The sequence below is a fragment of the Lynx canadensis genome, chromosome A2 (assembly GCF_007474595.2).
Source record: "Lynx canadensis isolate LIC74 chromosome A2, mLynCan4.pri.v2, whole genome shotgun sequence".
NCBI lineage: Eukaryota > Metazoa > Chordata > Mammalia > Carnivora > Felidae > Lynx > Lynx canadensis.
Window position 1 is genome coordinate 13,564,483 of NC_044304.2, and position 16,784 is coordinate 13,581,266.

General features: G+C 55.0%; 2 protein-coding genes and 1 long non-coding RNA gene across 3 annotated transcripts; 2 read left to right on the forward strand and 1 right to left on the reverse strand.

The window, feature by feature from the left end:
* Positions 1-4,384: 4,384 nt before the first annotated feature.
* Positions 4,385-6,336, forward strand: GDF15 (growth differentiation factor 15). The gene is made up of 2 exons (XM_030304665.1): positions 4,385-4,658; positions 5,432-6,336. The coding sequence occupies exons 1-2, from the start codon at positions 4,385-4,387 to the stop codon at positions 6,076-6,078; spliced, it is 921 nt and encodes a 306-aa protein (XP_030160525.1). The 3' UTR covers positions 6,079-6,336.
* Positions 6,337-9,595: 3,259 nt separating this feature from the next.
* LRRC25 (leucine rich repeat containing 25) lies at positions 9,596-14,076 on the reverse strand. The gene is made up of 3 exons (XM_030304655.1): positions 13,871-14,076; positions 12,501-13,294; positions 9,596-10,035 (listed from the first exon to the last, which is right to left on the reverse strand). Exons 2-3 carry the CDS (start codon positions 13,283-13,285, stop codon positions 9,897-9,899), a joined length of 924 nt encoding a protein of 307 aa, XP_030160515.1. The 5' UTR covers positions 13,286-13,294; positions 13,871-14,076; the 3' UTR covers positions 9,596-9,896.
* Positions 13,290-15,883, forward strand: LOC115506689. Its single transcript, XR_003966490.1, has 3 exons — positions 13,290-13,529; positions 14,524-14,996; positions 15,366-15,883. It is a non-coding gene; the product is annotated as an uncharacterized LOC115506689 (long non-coding RNA).
* Positions 15,884-16,784: the final 901 nt, after the last annotated feature.

Below are 16,784 nucleotides of genomic sequence, written 5' to 3' on the forward strand. Positions count from 1 at the left end.
TGCAGAACCCAGAGGCAGGTGCCAGGAGGGCATCGTTCTTACCGTTGGTGGGGGTCAGGGGGGAGATATGTGCAGGGGTGAGGGGAAGGTAGCCAGAACCTGCTTAGGTTGGTTCCAGATTTGAGGCAATCGAGGGCCAAACACTGCTAAAGTTGCCAGCAGAAGGTGCCCTCAAGAACTGGGCTATATGATCCTCTGGAAGGAGTTTGGTGGGGGAAGGTGTCAGGATCCGGACAGTGCTCTGAACCCTCCCTGGTCTTGCCTGTGCTGTATATTTTCCAAGTAAACTTGGGTCTTCTCTGAACCTAGTAACTAGGTTGAGGGCCCTAGAATCTCAGGCCCACTCCACAGTTGTCCCCAAGACCTGGACCAGCTTGGGGGGCTGTGTGTCTGAGGATCCTAAGGGTCCAAGGAATCTGGAAGTTAGGCACCCTGTGTGGTCTGGTACCCTTCATTGCTCAGACATGGAAACCAAGATCCAGAGAGTTGAAAACACAGTAGCTGGTTGTTATTGCCCCAGGGACTTAGCAGGCCTTCAATAAAATGTTTTTGCCTTCCAGAGGAGGCAGAACCACTGTTTGGCTCTTAGTCCCTCTAAATATCAGATATACATGAATTCCTGCAAGTACTTACTAAGCACGTACTGTGTGCCAGACATGGTGGTGACTGGGCAGACAGAAAGGGAGATGAAATGATACATAATGAAATAAAATGGGGCAGTGCCTATATTAGGCAGGCGGGAGGGATATGTAGCCTGCCATGCTGAGATTCAGGGGACTAGTGTGCCAGGAAGAGGAAGCAGCTTGTGCAAAGGCCCTGAGGTGGGGTCCGGCTTGGTGTGTGGGAAGAAATGGGCACCTTGCGCCTAGCACATAGGAGTCCCACGAGTTACCAGTTTCTCTTTCTCTCTCCACAGGAAACTTCCAGCCTAGCATCTCTTCTGCCCATGAGAAATCCTGCTCCCACTGCCAAGGCCACTATGAGTCTTATGGTCCCCGAGGCACCACGTGGGCCTGGGAGTCAGCTCCTTGTCACCCCAGAGGTAGCATCCAGGCCCCTGGAACACCAGATCCACAAAAAGACTGGACATACACCATTTGGGTGTCTTATATGTCTTATAGCTTAACCACAATGCTGCCACTTTGCCTCTAAGCCCACAGGTCAGAATGGCAGCACTTAGGGTGAGGCAGGCACTAGCTAATGTCCACATCTTGAAACTTAATTCCTAACAGATCCTGAGTGCACATTCCAACAGACCTTGTCCTCTGACTCCCTCCCTGCCTATGAGTCCTCCTTACATCCCTCTGAAGAGATGATGGGGGTTGCCATTACCACCTTTTACGGACAGGGAAACTGAAGCTCATTTATCACAAGCTGGGGGTTGAGAACTCACAGATCATGAGGGAAAACAGTCCAGCCTTTAGCTGCTCTTCCTTCCCCAAAATTCATTTCTCTTCCTTCCTCTCCTCATCAAACCTACCTTCAGCTACCCAGAGACCCACAGAAGTGCCTGCCTCCAGAGTACACATGGGGCACAGAGAAAGGGGACACGATGAGAAAGAGAGAAGCAACCCCAGGCTCGGAGAGGGGGCTGGCTCCCCAGTGCTTGGGTTGGGGTCATCCAAGGGTTCAAAAGGGGTGGGGTCTGGGGCAAGTGGCTTTTGTGGCGACACACTCTGTCCTGAGGAAATCCCAGAGGAAGTCAGTTTGGAATTGGGCTCCCTGCTCCCAAGGCATGCAGTTTCCCCGGACAATACAGGAGGCATCATCTGGCTTTGGGGGAGCACAGGTGGCTTTCTGCTTGCCCTGGGGGTACCTGGCATGCTTCTGGGGCTCCCTTCACATCTCAGGTTTCTATCCCGCTCGAAATCTCTCTTTAGGACAAACCGTTCCTGCTGAAAGTGACTGTGTCTTTTGTCCCCAAAGGAGGGTTTAGGCCCTACATCCTCTGGCCGTCTTCTCCCTGACGCCCAGAGTTCCTGTGAATGCCTTGTCTGAAGCCCCTGTGCCTGGGACCCCAGGGTCTGCTGGACTTTGCCCAAACTTGACACCCCGGAAGGCAAATAAAACAGCTTAAATAGGTGATTTCTCCTCCACCAGGGTTGTCCTCTGCCTGGGGGCATCAGTGGGCAGAGGGGGCCCTGATTCACAAGGATCTCTGTCCTTGGCGTGTGACCTGGTGCCCAGTTTGTGTTGGCTCTTATGAGTTTGCTGAGTTAAGAATGGTAAGATTTCTGTACTTAATGTTCTCCTTCCTCACAACCCACACTGCTTTTGTTCTATGCACAGAGAGTTTGAGTACTTGCCTATGGTCACACAGCAAAGTGGGTGGCACTAGGATTTGAATCACGATTGTGCTGACCCACAGCGTGTGCAAAAATTCCCACTCCCTGTGTGTTCTCTCCACAGCCCTGACTCAGAATGCCATTACCACTTTTTACAGATGGGGAAACCGAGGCCCTGCCGGTTGATGCCTTGTCCCACATGTCATGGCCAGGGAGAAGTGGGCCAGAATGTCAACCCAGGCCAGCTTCTCTGGAGCTGACAAATGTCCAGTCTGTTGGGACCTGGATCAGGAAAAACTCTTTATGAGGCTTTTAAATTTGGGGGGGGGGGAGAGAGAAAGGAAGGAAGGAAGGAAGGAAGGAAGGAAGGAAGGAAGGAAGGAAGGAACAGTCCTAGACAGAGGGAACTTCAGAATCCTATCACAGGCTTAGAAATGCCAGGAAAACAGTCAGCCAAAGGCTGGTCTCCAGTGTGGAGTTGCCCCCTACAATCTTACTTGCCCCTCCTGGTTTGGTTCCCTTAAGAGAAAAGTGTATGAACGGTGCCTGCAGCGTGAACTCTGGTGAAAGTTGGCATCTCACCATGATTGATCTCGCAGGGATGCCTACTAGGAAAGCGCCCCCTCTGCCCCACCCACCCCAGGTGAGGTCAGACCTAGGCACTGGTGACCCTTGCTGACCTGCCCTTACCACGTTGGGATTACTCAGCACTCTGGCTCACCTTTGGCGCCTGGCCTCTGCGGAGGGCATAGCAGTGCGGCCGCACAGTGGCCCCAGCTCCTTGTCTAGTCAGTCCGGGACCCTTTTTGAGCTCTTACTGTGTGGGCCAAGCTGGTGGGGCAAGAGGCCCATCTTCCCAACAGCCCCTGTCAACATGGTAGTGACAGTGGCAGGAGCCGGTCTGCTTACTAAGCACCTGAATGCCCCGGGCATCACAGAGGGATACTTGAGACCCATAGCTGGGCGGTAATCCCACTGCAGAGAGGCTGAGACTGAGACTCGGCGGAGGTGGAGGGGGTGGGGGTTGCTGAGCCTTGGCTGGGCTCACACAGCCAGTGGGTGCATGTTGGGGGTGGCGGGGAGGCCCGACCGTGTTCCTGCAGTGTGGGGATTTGCTGTGTGACCCGCAGCAAGTCCTTGTCACCTCTTGCCTGCACACCTGGGTCTTCCTAGGGCACCCCTTGCCCTTCTACCATCTGGTGGCGGGCCTGATAACAGCCCTCCAATTCCCTGCCCCCTCCACTCTGGACTGGGCCCCAGAGTATCTTCATCTCTGTCTAAGTCTTCAAAGGGCCTCCAGTCTGGGGCAGACAGAGCCAAGCACAGATACTCCCAGTGCTGTGAGGTCAGGTCTGCGCTGAAGGAAAGGATGGGGGTTGGGAGCATGCGGCTGAGCCTGGAAAGGTCATGGTAGGCAAGGCTTCCTGGAGGAGGAGCTTTTGGGGTAGGGTTTTGAAGAACGAGCAGGAGTTCCCCCTAAGGATCAGGGACTGCAAAAACACTCAGTCAATCACACAACCTCCTATGGGTCTGGCCCTGTCGTTTATGCCCCATTTGAACTTCTCTCCAGTGAAAGTCTCAGTTCTTGTTTTCCAGATGAAGAAACAGAAGTGGGATGAAGGGGAATGACTTGCCTAAGGTTGTACCTCCTGGCCCTTTCTCCTCTGCTTCCTTTGGTTTTCAACATCTGGAGCCTTTGACCCTAACCAGGAAGGGAGAGAGAAAATCCCATGAGGGAGAAGGCCTCCTCTTAAGCGCTTGCTATGGAATTGAGCACATAGAAATAAGTCTTTTTCTGACAAAAGCATTCTTTTCACCAGTCCACCAAGCTGGAAGGAAGTCCCCATTTCATAGAGGATACTGAGGCTCAAAGAGGCTTCTGGGGGGGGAGGGCGTCCCCCCACTTCCCCAGGAGAACTCCCCAGAAGGGCCTCCCCCTTAAAAGCAGCCCAACACTCAGCCATGTATGGTCCCTGGAGTGTTTACTCTGCACCCAGAGCGGAAGGGACCAGGCAGGCGGGGGCGGACAAAGTCCGGGGATTATAAAGGCCAGTCCAGCAGCGTCCGGTGTCTCAGTTCAGAGCTCAGCTAGCACAGGCATGCCTGGGCCTGGACCCACACCACCAATGCTGCTGATGCTGCTGATGCTCTACTGGCTGCCTTCGGGAGGTGCCCTGTCTTTGGCCCAGGAGCACCTCCCGGCCTTTCCGGGACCCTCAGAAGCTCGCTCCGGTACGGATGTCTCCAGATTCGAGGAGTTTCGGAAACTCTACGAACACTTGCAGACCAGGTTGCGGTTGAACCAAAGCTGGGAAGATTCAAACCCTGACCGAGTCATCTCTGAAGCTCAAGTCCGGATACTCACTCCAAAGCGTGAGTGAAATCTAGGAGACCGGCGCCCCCTGTGCAGCTACCGTCATCTAACCAGTGGTTCTGAGACACAGGGACCCAGACCTGCCACTGAGCCTCAGTTTCCTTATCTGTGAACCGGACAAGAACATCCCCCCCTAGGGGCTTCGGGGGGTGGGGGTGGGGGGGAGGTGGTGGCCGGGTTTATGCCAAGACTAGGCGGGGTGTGGCCAAAGTGAGATGTTAAAGATCGCAGATGGGGAAACTGAGGCCCAGCGAGTCTCTTGAAAACTCACAGAGCCTGGAATTTCCAGAAACAAAATCGGGCGCGGGGTGGGGGGTGGGGTCCCTGTCCTTGGGTTTAGGGGTGGGGGAGGGCACGCAATCTAGGAGAAGGGATGCAGGGGCGGGGACGAGAGGAGCGCAGCCCAGGGATAGGCTGGATCTGCCAGTCTGATGCAATCCCTTGACAAGCCACTGCTCAAGTGTCTTACCAAGCACCCACTGTGTACCAGGCATGGTGGTGACCGGGGAGACTGAAACTCCTACTAAGATTCTAGTAGGGGAGATGAAATGATACACAATGAAAGAAAATAGGGCAGTGCCTATGTTAGGCAAGCTGGAGGAACACGTAGCCTGCCATGCTGAGATTCAGGGGACTAGTGTGCCGGGAAGGGGAAGCAGCTAGTGCAAAGGCCCTGAGGTAGGATCCAGGTTGGTGTGGGGGAGGAAATGGGCACTTGCGCCTGGTGCACACAGGCCCGTCACTGACTGACTGGCTCTCTTCTCTCCCTCAGTGCGACTTGGGCTGGGCGGCCACCTGCACCTGCGCATCGCCCGGGCTGACCTGACGAAGGGGCTCCCCGCATCCTTCCGCCTGCATCGCGCGCTGCTCAGGCTGTCCCCGACGGAGCTGAGCTCGTGGGACGTGACGCGGCCGCTGCGGCGTCAGCTCAGCCTTGGAGGTTCCGGGGCGCCCACCCTCCACCTGCGACTGTTGCCTCAGAGGGACCGCTTGGCGGCGGCGTTGCCTTCTTCTGCACGTCCCCAGCTTGAGCTGCACTGGCGGCCACGCGCGGCCAGAGGGCGCCGCAACGCGCATGCGCGCTCCAAGGACGACTGCCCCCTGGGGGCGGGGCGCTGCTGCCGCCTGCAAAGCTTGCGCGCGTCGCTCGAGGACTTGGGATGGGCCAACTGGGTGGTGGCGCCTCGCGAGCTGGACGTGCGCATGTGTATCGGCGCGTGCCCAAGCCAGTTCCGGTCGGCCAACACGCACGCGCAGATGCAGGCGCGCCTGCACGGCCTGAACCCCGACGCGACGCCGGCGCCGTGCTGCGTACCCGCCCGCTACGAGCCGGTGGTGCTCATGCACCAAGACAGCGACGGTCGGGTGTCGCTTACGCCCTTCGACGACCTCGTGGCCAAGGACTGCCACTGCCTATGAGCGGTCCTAGTCTTTCGCTTACGGCTCGTGCGCAGTGGAAGTGACCTCAGAGGTCCTTGCCTGTCGAAGGGGCTTGTGGGTCCTCAGATACCCGATTTCCCACCACTGCTATCTACCCCGTCCCGCGGAGACCGCTGTATTTATGTTTGTATTTATTATTAACTTATTGGGGTGATCTGCCTGGGGACTGGAGGGGCTGGTCTGACGGTGTGCATTTATTTAAAACCGTGGTAATAAAAATGAAGTTGTCTGACCCGAGCCCCGATGGTCGTCCAGGATGGAGCTGGTGACCCTGGGAAGAACCTTCCGCTCCCTGAGCTCAGTTCTCACAGGGGACCTGGTATTAGGGTGAGTGGAACTGCTCAGGGAACGGGTGGTGGGGCGTTCTGGGATGCCAAGCAATTGGATGGTGCTCATGACGCCAGTGCCCCTCAAAGACACCCTTCTCTCTGTCTCTGTGCTTCTCTGTCTCGTTCCTCTGTTTCTGAGACCCTTCTGGGTGTCCCTCTCCCTCCATATCTCATCTCTCAGTATTCCTGCTTCTGTGGTGATACAGTCCTCTCTCTATCACTGTCCTGCTGGCCCTCCTTGCATTGGAGTCCCCTTTCCAAACACAGGCAGCCATTCGTCTGCAATCAGGCATATTGTGTGTGATGTCGCCCCTGACCTCGAAGGACCCCATCACTTCTATTTGTGGCACATCACTCTATGTTAACGGTACCTCTATTCTTTCAGATAAAAAGAGCTGAGCTGGGGGCCGGGGTGGGGGGCGGGGAATGGGGGGTGGGGAGGACTGCACCCTGCATGGCAGAGGTGGCCGGGAGTCCCAGGCCTCTGCCTGCACTTGGTTTCCACCAGCCCACAAACAACAGCATGGCAGCCATCCCCTGCAGCGTCTTGCTCGTGGCCACCCTCGACTATCACTGGCACCGCCTGGGTTCCACTTCCAGTAACACCTCCTGCGGAAGGGCAGAGTATCCTGGGGAAGCCATCCCTCACCACCCCAGTTCCCCAAGACTAACCCGGGTCACTGATGGGCAAGCTGCTTTTTGGGGAAGTCCACTCTCCCATTCGCCGCCACAGTGTTGGAGTCCCCAGAACCCTCAGAATCTCTCCAGTGGCAGGATCACCTGTGACTTGGCTCTGGAAGCTCTATGAGGAAGCAGCTTGGTGGCCAGCCTGACAAGGCTAACGCCTGGCCCCAGTCCTGAGTGGGCACCACCAGGCACCAGCCTTCAGGAGGCGGTAGGCTCATCAGAGCCCATCCCTCCCCTCCCCGTAGACTAGGCAGGCTGCAGCAAGCAGACCAGTGGTTTCTTTTCTATCAAAACAGCAAAACACTAAAAAGGAAGTTGAGAGAATCCCACTCTCTACTATCCAAGCCACAGGCATGCCTTTCTGACGCTCTGTTATTGTGTGCCTTGCACCAAGTGGAAAATCTACTCCAAGCAGCTAGTTAAAAACAGAAAATGGGGAAATAAACACATTGTGAGGAACATTTTCATGCACACTGCATCTCCAGTGTTATGAGTCTTCCTACTTAGGATCTTGGAATCCCCAAGATGTGCCAAATCCAGGCCCCTCCCACACCCAACTGCCTGTCCATCCTGAGAATCTCTGATAGGAAATGTTACGGGGGCCTGGGGAAGAGAGTGCCTACTTCCAGCAGTGAGTGAGGTGTGTCCCCTGTGAGTGCTGCCACCCAGAGGCAGACCTGAGTGACTGTAGGTGCCCCTGAATGTATTCAGTGAATGCCCACTTTGTGTCAGGCCTTGATTGGGCACTGAGGACACAGAAATACCAAGACAGGCAAAAAAGCATCCCATTTGAGCTCAGTCGAGTGAGGAAGATAGGTGAGTGCAAAGAAAAATAATGAGAAAGTAGTGGACGGTGGGAAGAATTGTGCTGAGAAGTCAATCCAGGCCATCTATTAATGAATGGAGTCCGAGGTGATTTAGATGGTCGGCGGGGGGGGGGGGGGCTCCCTGAGGAAATGATATATGAACTGAGACCTGGAAGAACAGGACCCGGGAGAGTCAGAGGATAAGCATTTGTGGCATAAGAGCAGGTGCAAAGGCCCTGGGGTGGAAACAAGCTCAGTGTTCAACAGCAAAACTGTTGAAGATGGGGCCAGAGAGGTGGGGGCGGGGGGCAGAAGCCACCAAATCTCATGGGTGATGGTGAGGGTGTGGGTCTAGTTGGAGAGCCATGAATTAGACATAGGAGCTGGGGAGGGCTGGGATCTGATTTATGCCAGAGGCAAGAAAGATGACTGGGGACAGGAGTGGCCACTTGAACAGTGTCTAGGGTGGGCATGCAGGGAATTAAGGTAGTAAAGACCCTCATAGTTTCCCTCTCCCGCCCCAGATCATTCCCAAGTGTTGGGGAACCCAAGGGAGCCTCAAAATTAATACCAAGGTCACCCAAAGCCAGCAGATGCCGTATTGAGCCTCTCCCCAAATAACAGCTGTTGCCTTTGCTGAACATTGTGTTGCCCATGGGCCTTTTTATCCCTCTAGGCTGCTGCTTGTCAGGCTGGTCCCCCTACCCAATATGCGTGTCCTTTCCACTTTTCAAACACTTAACGCATTCTTCAAAACCCACTCTGGATTCCCTTCTTATATGCAGCCTTTTCTCAGCTCCTTCGTTCATCTCCCTCTGGGGCCCTTGACCCCATCCCTCCCTCCAGGCCAGGCTTGACCTCTCAGGACTGAGGGTGCCTGTGTCCAGCTGTCTCCCCTAGATTGGAGGGTTGGCAGGAGCCAGGCTGGAAGCAGCTGACAGGACACCCAGCTGAGGCATGAGAATTTGAACAAACTCTTAAAAGACACTGAGACTCAGTTCCTGACAAGAAACCAAGGAAGCCTTCTTAGAGGAAGTGGCATTGAGCCTGACCTTGAAGGGTGAGTTAAGATATCTCAGCATATTAAAGCTAAAACAGCTGCAGAGACACTAATTCTAATTGCCTTGTACAGATGGGGGAACTGAAGTCCTGTTAATGGCAGAGTCAGGACTTGGACCCGTGCCCCCTGACACCCAGAGACCAGAGTTCTGCATCTGTATTAAGATATTTAACAGTGCGACAAAGTGAAAGGGGATGGCATCCTGGGCGAAAGGAATGGCATGGGCAAATGACAACTTCAGGAGCAAGGTGGAGTTGGTGGTGAGGAGGCCTATACCAGAAGGACAGAGGGATGGGAGGGGACAGTGAGCTGGGCAGGGCAGGATCACGCAGGCCTCAACCCCCAGGCTGAGGTCCTGGGGGCCCTGGGGAATCCATGGAGGGTATGTGAGCAGGGGAGGAACACAGTACCATTCATAAGTTATAATGATCCCTCTGGGGCTGGTATGGGCTGCCCTGGGGGCTAAACCTGGGTATCAGGTACCCGGGAAGGCAGCCCAAGAGGGACAGAGGGGAGAGACCAAGGGTGGGGAACAATTCAGGAGTCTCAGAGATCTGGTTTGGGTAGCTTAAGGAAATCCCCACCTCAAGGAACCCACTCACCCTGAGCCAGCAGCCTTGTCAGCCCTGCAGTATTTATTGAGCACGTCTAGTACTCTCCCAGGAGGGTGACAATGGCATTCACAAATTGACCCTCCTGTCCCCATACCAGGGCCTCTCCTCTTCCCCTTCCAGCAGCTGCGGGAGGTGAGAAGCAGAGCGGGGGCTGGAGAGGGAGCTACAGAGCCTCCCTGGGGCTTTAGGGACGGTCCTTCTCTGTCCCCATTCCTCAGGTGGGAAAACGGAGGCCAGGGAAGAGCCAGAATGCTCCCAGTCAGCTGGAAGGCAGCAGGTGTGAGTTCAGGGCACCAAAGACTCAGTGCCCGGGGATCACATACTCCTCTTCGTCCAGTGGGGCTCGGTCCAGCGACCGCAGATTGCAGTAGACAGGCTGGGAGGCACGGTCGAGGCCCTCATAATTCATGTAGAAGTCGCTATCCTCTGATGGGTGAGCCCTGTGGAGACAAACAGATGCGAGGGGAGGGAGGACTCAGGGTGCAGGCACGTCAGCTTTGAGAGGCAAAGAAAGTTCTGGGCAGCTGAGTTCCCCCCCCCCCCCGCCCAGTATTTACATGTGAAGAAACTGAGGCACAGGGCAGTGTTCTCCCAGCCTCTCAAGTTTCTCTGAGGAAAGGAGGTGGGGGGGCCAGAGATTCAGGGAAGATTCCGTGGATTTAGCATTGTAATGCTGTGGCACAAGGACCTCGAGCCCATGATCAAATCGTCTTCCCCCTTAAAGTTGAGATCATTGCTCATTTTTTTTAAAATTTTTTTTTTCAACGTTTATTTTTGGGACAGAGAGAGACAGAGCATGAACGGGGGAGGGGCAGAGAGAGAGGGAGACACAGAATCGGAAACAGGCTCCAGGGTCCGAGCCATCAGCCCAGAGCCTGACGCGGGGCTCGAACTCACGGACCGCGAGATCGTGACCTGGCTGAAGTCGGACGCTTAACCGACTGCGCCACCCAGGCGCCCCTCATTGCTCATTTTTTACATTAAACCTAGACTTCAGTTTCCTCTTGAAAAGTCAGAAGTTCCAGCTGCACCAGCCACACGGACACAAGTGGCTAAAGCCAAACCAGTGCCCCTTCAAATGGGAAATGTTTTCACTAGGTTTCCTGAAGCAACTGACTTTGTGGCCTCAGTACAGAAATAAATCTCTGAGTCCCAGATCCATAGAGGAGGAGGCAGTTTCTTGGCAATGTCTAGCTATGGTAGGCAAGACCCGCAGAGAAGAACTTTCCTGCCTCTGGAACATGCTTCTAGAACCCTACCCCAGGTTGGGGGGGGGGGGCACCTCTTTTTTTTTTTAACGTTTATTTATTTTTGAGAGAGGGAGAGAGAGTGTGTGTGCATGCACACAGGCGGGGGAGGGGCAGAGAGAGAGAGGGAGACATAGAATCCGAAGCAGGCTCCAGGCTCCCAGCTGTCAGCACACAGCCTGATGCGGGACTCGAACTCATAAACCATGAGATCATGACCTGAGGCAAAGTCTGAAGCTCAACCAACTGAGCCACCCAGATGCCCCTGGGGGATACTTCCTTGTTACCTCTTGTAACAAAAGCTATTTGGGGCAAGTTGTGTCTATCAGTCATTCATGCTTTACAATGAATCACTCCAGGGGCTCCGGGGTGGCTCAGTCAGTTAAGCATCCAACTCTCAGTTTCGGCTCAGATCATGATCTCATGGTTTGTGGGTTCAAGCCCTGCATTGGACTCTGGGCTGTCAGGGTTGAGCCTGCTGGGCATTCTCTCTCTCCTCTCTCTCTGCCTCTACCCTGCTTGCTCTCTCTCTCTCTCAAAACAAGCTTAAAAAAAAAAAAAAAAGAATGAATCCCTCAAAATACATAAATGCTTATGTGGGATAGACAGGACTCAGAGCCAGGATTTGTTTCCTGCCCCTGCTTTGGACTCACTGTGTGACCTTGGGCAAGTCATCCCCCTGTCTCCCAGAGCCTCCGCCTGTACAACTAAAACGTAGGGTGGGAATGACACATCCGATATCATTTGGATCACATCACGATGTTTTTGGCGGAGACTGGCCCTGAGATTTTGCTGACAGTGAGGCAGAGGCAAGCATCAGAACATGAGCTGCCTTATGGAGTCCAGTGCCTTTCAGCTCCCCACCACAGACCACTTCTGCTTTTGAGCCAAATTTGCATCTGCTTTACATGTTCTCTCATTTCTCACCAGCAGCTTCCCAGCAGCCTCCCCACTTTGTGGATTCTCTTGCCCAAACCCATCCATGATCCTGTTCCACTCCTGCTGGGGTTCTCCCAGCCCCCTCCAGCCTCCGCTCTGATGTCTTGCTTTTCGCAAAACCGATTCACGGAAGATTCTCTATTCTCTTCCACCTCCAGGTCTTTGCCCCTGCTGGTGCTGCCGCCCAAAATTCCCTCATTCCCTCAGCCAACCTGGAAAAGTTGAACCCATCTAAGTCCAGCCAAATCTGAAGGTGACAGGGCTTTGTTGGGGGGGGGGGGGGAGAGGGACACAGCTTTCTTAGCATCTCATGTGCCAAAGGCAGATGGGGAAAGGGGAGCTGTCCCCATTTTACAGAGACTGAAACAGAGGTTCAGAGACAGCCCTTGGGTCACACAGGAACTGAGCCCAGGCCACTGACTGCTACTGCAAAGCCCCTACTCTGCCTCAGCACGCGCATCCCCTCTCCCCATCCTTGATAGCCAGAAACTGGGTTTGCAGGTCACGAAGGGGGAAACGTGTCTCAGATACAGGAACTCAATTCTTATCCCAACTCCATGAGGTGGGGGCTGTTATTATCCCCATTTTACAGATGAGAAAACTGAGGCCCTGAGGTGAAACTACTTGCCCAAAATCACACAGCCTACGAGAGGCGGTGCGGGGATTTGAATCCCCGCCATCTGCCTCCAGAGTGTTGCAGGCAGATGTGAGTCACTCACCCCTGTTCGGCCCACTGGTGCCTCGTAGCTGGCTGGCCCACGAACACATTCTCATAGTCGGGTGTGGAGGGTCTGGGCAGGACAGCCTCTGGGGGCTTAGGGCTGAGGCCTCGGCTACTATACCTCGGCTGCTTGCCCAAGCCAGACCTGGAACCATCCTGAGCAGCCCATGTTTTGTCCAGGTCGTGGCTGCTGACCATCCAGCGTCCCTGAAGTCTCCAGGCCAGCACTAGGCCAGCAATGGTGAGCCCAAGGAGCAGGCTACAACCAGCCACCAGTGCCCCGATGGTCATCACGGACAGGCCAGGGGGGCAGCCAACCTCCAGGAAGGTAGAGATATTGTGCCAGGCGCCAGTAGCTGTGTCCAGGCACAGCAGAGGCAGCTGGCCAGAGCAGTTGTCCCGTCTGACCTGGTGCCAGGATTCTAGGACACAGCTGCAGTCAGCCTTCAGGTCAAGTTTACAGCGCATGGCCAGTGCCCTGTCCACTCGGTCCAGTGGGTTGTTTGTCACATCTAGGACCTCCAGCTTTCCCAGGAGGGCAAAGAAGGGCAGTGGTAGCTCTTGAAGACCATTCCCAGACAGGTCAAGAAGGACCACGTTCCTGGCCTGCAGAGACTGGTTCCGGGGCAGGCTCAGGCCTTGGCCGCTGAAATTCAGGCATGTGGCTGTGAACTCTGTGGTCCAGTCCACGTCCCACGAGGACACGTTGCATGACAATCCTTGGCTGCCGGGATCCTGCAGCAGCAGCGGCAACAACAGCATCCACACCAGGGCGCCCCCCATCCAAGCAACCTAGGCAGAGACACCAGAATCCAAGCCCCGACCTTAGCCTGTGGACACTTCACCCTCACTGCCTGTGTATTAATATTAATGTCAATGTTAATATTAATGTCAATGTTAATATTAATATTATTATTTCAGAGTGACTCAGGCTCCTTCGGACATGATTAAACGCAGCCTCTAGTGTGCCTCGCCTCTGGTCGGCTCTAGCCTCTGTCTGGCCCCAGTCGCCCCCTCTGGGAACCGAGTACGTAATTCCAGGGCCCAAAGGTCTCGGAAGGCGAGGAGGAGACCCGACCCAATCGGTCCCTCCCCTTCTCCCCGTGGAGCCCCTTCGGATTAAGTTTCCCTTCCCCTCCCCTCCCCACCCCGAATATTTCGGGCGCCCTCATTGGCCAAGACGGGACCATATGCAAAATAAGCGGTTGCCCCGGAAACGGCCCGCCCCTGGCCCAACTAATTGTTTCTTCCGGAACTGCGAAGTGTTGGGAGTCTTGGGCTGATCTGGGGTGGGGCTGCTGAAGGGAACCCCCTACAATTTGGTTTGAGGCCCCTTCTCGGACCCCAGTTCTAGCGCCTCCGTCCTACCTTTGTGGTCCCACCGCCACGCTTTTGCCTCGGCGGTGCTGGAAGGCTCTGGCGCGGGACGGCTGCGTGGTGGCTGACCTGCACGAGAGGGCCCAAGCGGTCACCACCCTCTGCGGATTCGCTCTGGTCCCGGGCGCTCCTCAGGATCCGCACCCAGAGACTCAGGGGAAGAGGAACTGGTGTCCGGGTGCAAGGCTGAGGGGAAGAATGAAGACACAGAGACACGCCCCCCCTGCAAGACCTCAGGCCCAGGATTCTCACGGGAGGGGGAGGGGCGACCTGCTTCTCTCTTGCTGGAACCCAGTGACTACATGTCCCCCATTAACACCCCGAATGACTGCTATCTCATCAACTCGCTTCCTGGTCTCAACTCGGTTGCCGCCCAAGCCACGCATTCACATATTCATTCAACAATCACCCATGCTGGACTTCCAAAAGGCCTCGGCTATGGCCAGGTTCTGGTGGAGCAACCCAGTCTTTGGAGAGAACAGAGCTAGCCACAGACACACCCAGTCCAGTGGAGTCGGGTCAGGGTCAGAGGGAGGGACAGAGTCCGGTAAGGGTTCCTAGAGGAGGGAGCATTAGAATTGGGGCTTCAACACGTGGGTAGAGTTTTGCCAAGAATTCCTAAAACCTGCCTTTGACTCTCCCAGCTGCTAGCCTCCCCTACAGACTCAGAGCTCCTGCTCCTGTACAGTGATGCCTCCACCGTGGAGGGGGCTGCGAGGAGGGCTCCCTGGGAGAGGAGACGTTGATTTCAGGACTTGGGGGTGAGTCACAGTAGCTGGCAGAAATAAATGCATAGCAGATTCCAGGCAGAAGTCACAACAGGCGTGGAGGCCCTGCAGCTTGAGAAAGCATGGTGGGCTGGGACTGTGCATTTAGGAGTGGAGTGGCTAGATGGACAGGCTAAGAGGAGGAAGTGGTGGTGTGGGCAGGCGGTGGGCAGTGCCGGCCTCAGAAGCCAGGCGGAGGAGTGGGGCGTTATTCCCAGGGCCGTGGGGAGCCAAGGAAGATGTGTGAGCAGTGGAGGAGTGCTGTGTCCAAAGATTCCTCCAGAGTGAGCGAGCCTGCTGTCTGGAGGTGGGGAACCTGGGCAGGAGACCAGCGTTCCAGAAGGAGACAGGTACCTGAGTCAGACCCAAAGCGTAGTGACAAGAGTAGATGAAGGAGGGTGGGCTAGGAGAGGGTTTCCGCCTCCCTGGGGTCCTAGCGTCAGGCAGACCCAGTTCAACTCCCTTCCAGACCCTGACTCACTGTGCAATCTTAACCCCCCTGTGCCTCAGTTTCCACATCTGTAAAGTGGGATAAATTCTGAGAGCCTTCTTGACGGTGAGAAGCTGAACCCCACCCCCCCCATGCTTCCCCCTCTCCTCAAACTCTGCCCCTTCCCCTCTTCAGACTCAGAGGGATGGCCAAAGGTTTTGAGCCGAGACTTTTAGAAAGAGCTGGAAATTGTCGTTCCAGCGCACCCAAAGGTACTTTTTCCTAACAGAAAAATTGCACATCACAACTCTGAGGCGTCATTTGTTTTCCCCTATGAGACTGGCAAAGATTCAGAAGTGTGCCGATGTTCTGCGCTGGCCGGGCTATGGGAAAACAGGGAAGCCCGTGCCACGCTTCAGGATCACATGTGGCGCTGTCCCAGTGGAAGGCACACTGACCGGCAGAGGCCACGGGGGTTCCAAACACTCGTGCCTGCTGCCCCAGCATCCGCTGCTGGGACTGTCCTGAATATTTCATGTGGACAAAGTGACAAGGGCGGCAGTGGCATGAACTAACTGAGGAGTGGATAAATGAAACGTGGTGCCTCCAGACAGCGGAATGTTACTCAGCCGCAAAAAGTGGTGAAGTGCTGACGCTCCCTTGGTCATGGATGAACCTTGAAAACATCAGGGTGAGTGAAAGAAGCCAGAGTCACAAAAGCCCACGGAGCCTATGACTCCATTGATACGAGACGTCCGGACCAGGCAAATCCCTAGGGACAGAAAGCAGATTGGCGGTCGCCAGGGGGCTGGGGTGAGGGTGGGGCGGCGAAGCGGGGGGATGGGGTTTCCATTTGGGGGCAATGGAAATGTTCTGGAGCCAGAGGTAGGTGGTGCTCACAAAACACTTTGTAAATGTACAAAAAGCTCACGCAATCGTTCACTCTCAGATGGTGAAAATGGTCAATTTTATGTTAAGTGTGTTTTGAACAATTTTAACAAAGAGGGAGGGCCAAGAGATGACACGGTTAAGGATGATTCATCTCAATGTTGTTATATGGGGGGGGGGGGAGAAAAAAAGGAAGCAATCTAAGGGATTGGGTAGATGAATAATGATTTATCCATCCTGGAGGGGGGGGGTGCCACAGAGTCATAGAAACAAAATGACGGGTCTCTATGGACTGAGAAGCAAAGACTCATTTATTTTTCCCAGAAACCTTTATTAAGCTCCTACTGTGTGCCGAGGCCTTAGGGAGAAGGATGAGGGGGACTTATTGAGTAAGGAGGTGGGATGGAACCCACCCACCCCTGTTCCAGGGGATGGAACAGACTGTGGCAAAGGTCTGGGGAGGGGTGGAGGGGGTGGGAGCAGACCTAGGTGAGAGCAGATGTCTCCAAGAGAAAACATTAACTGAAACAAGCCAAAAAAGTAAACTTCTAGATTTCGTTTCGTTCTTCCAGAGAAACCGTGGATGAAACACGGAAAACAAATACCCGTGGTTACCTCGAAGCAGCGGGCAGATGGGAGGGAGAAATTCACCACGTAGGTTTCTCATGCAAAACACAGAAATCAGCCAGCAAACACATGTAAGACACGCTGGCTTTGGGGATAAGAGGGACAGAGGGGCACCAGCCAGCTTCGGGCCTGGGTGGGGGTGGATGTCCCCTATGCCCCACACCCTGGGAGGAATCCGCAGAGTTAAGGGCTA

Bases quoted from the DNA above. Each gene is read 5' to 3' on its own strand.
- LRRC25 (XM_030304655.1), bottom strand. From the start codon at position 13,285: ATGGGGGGCGCCCTGGTGTGGATGCTGTTGTTGCCGCTGCTGCTGCAG. The intron at 10,036-12,500 runs GTGAGTGACTCA...TTGTCTCCACAG, and splicing joins CACCAGTGGGCCGAACAGGG to GGCTCACCCATCAGAGGATA.
- GDF15 (XM_030304665.1), top strand. From the start codon at position 4,385: ATGCCTGGGCCTGGACCCACACCACCAATGCTGCTGATGCTGCTGATG. The intron at 4,659-5,431 runs GTGAGTGAAATC...TCTCTCCCTCAG, and splicing joins CCGGATACTCACTCCAAAGC to TGCGACTTGGGCTGGGCGGC.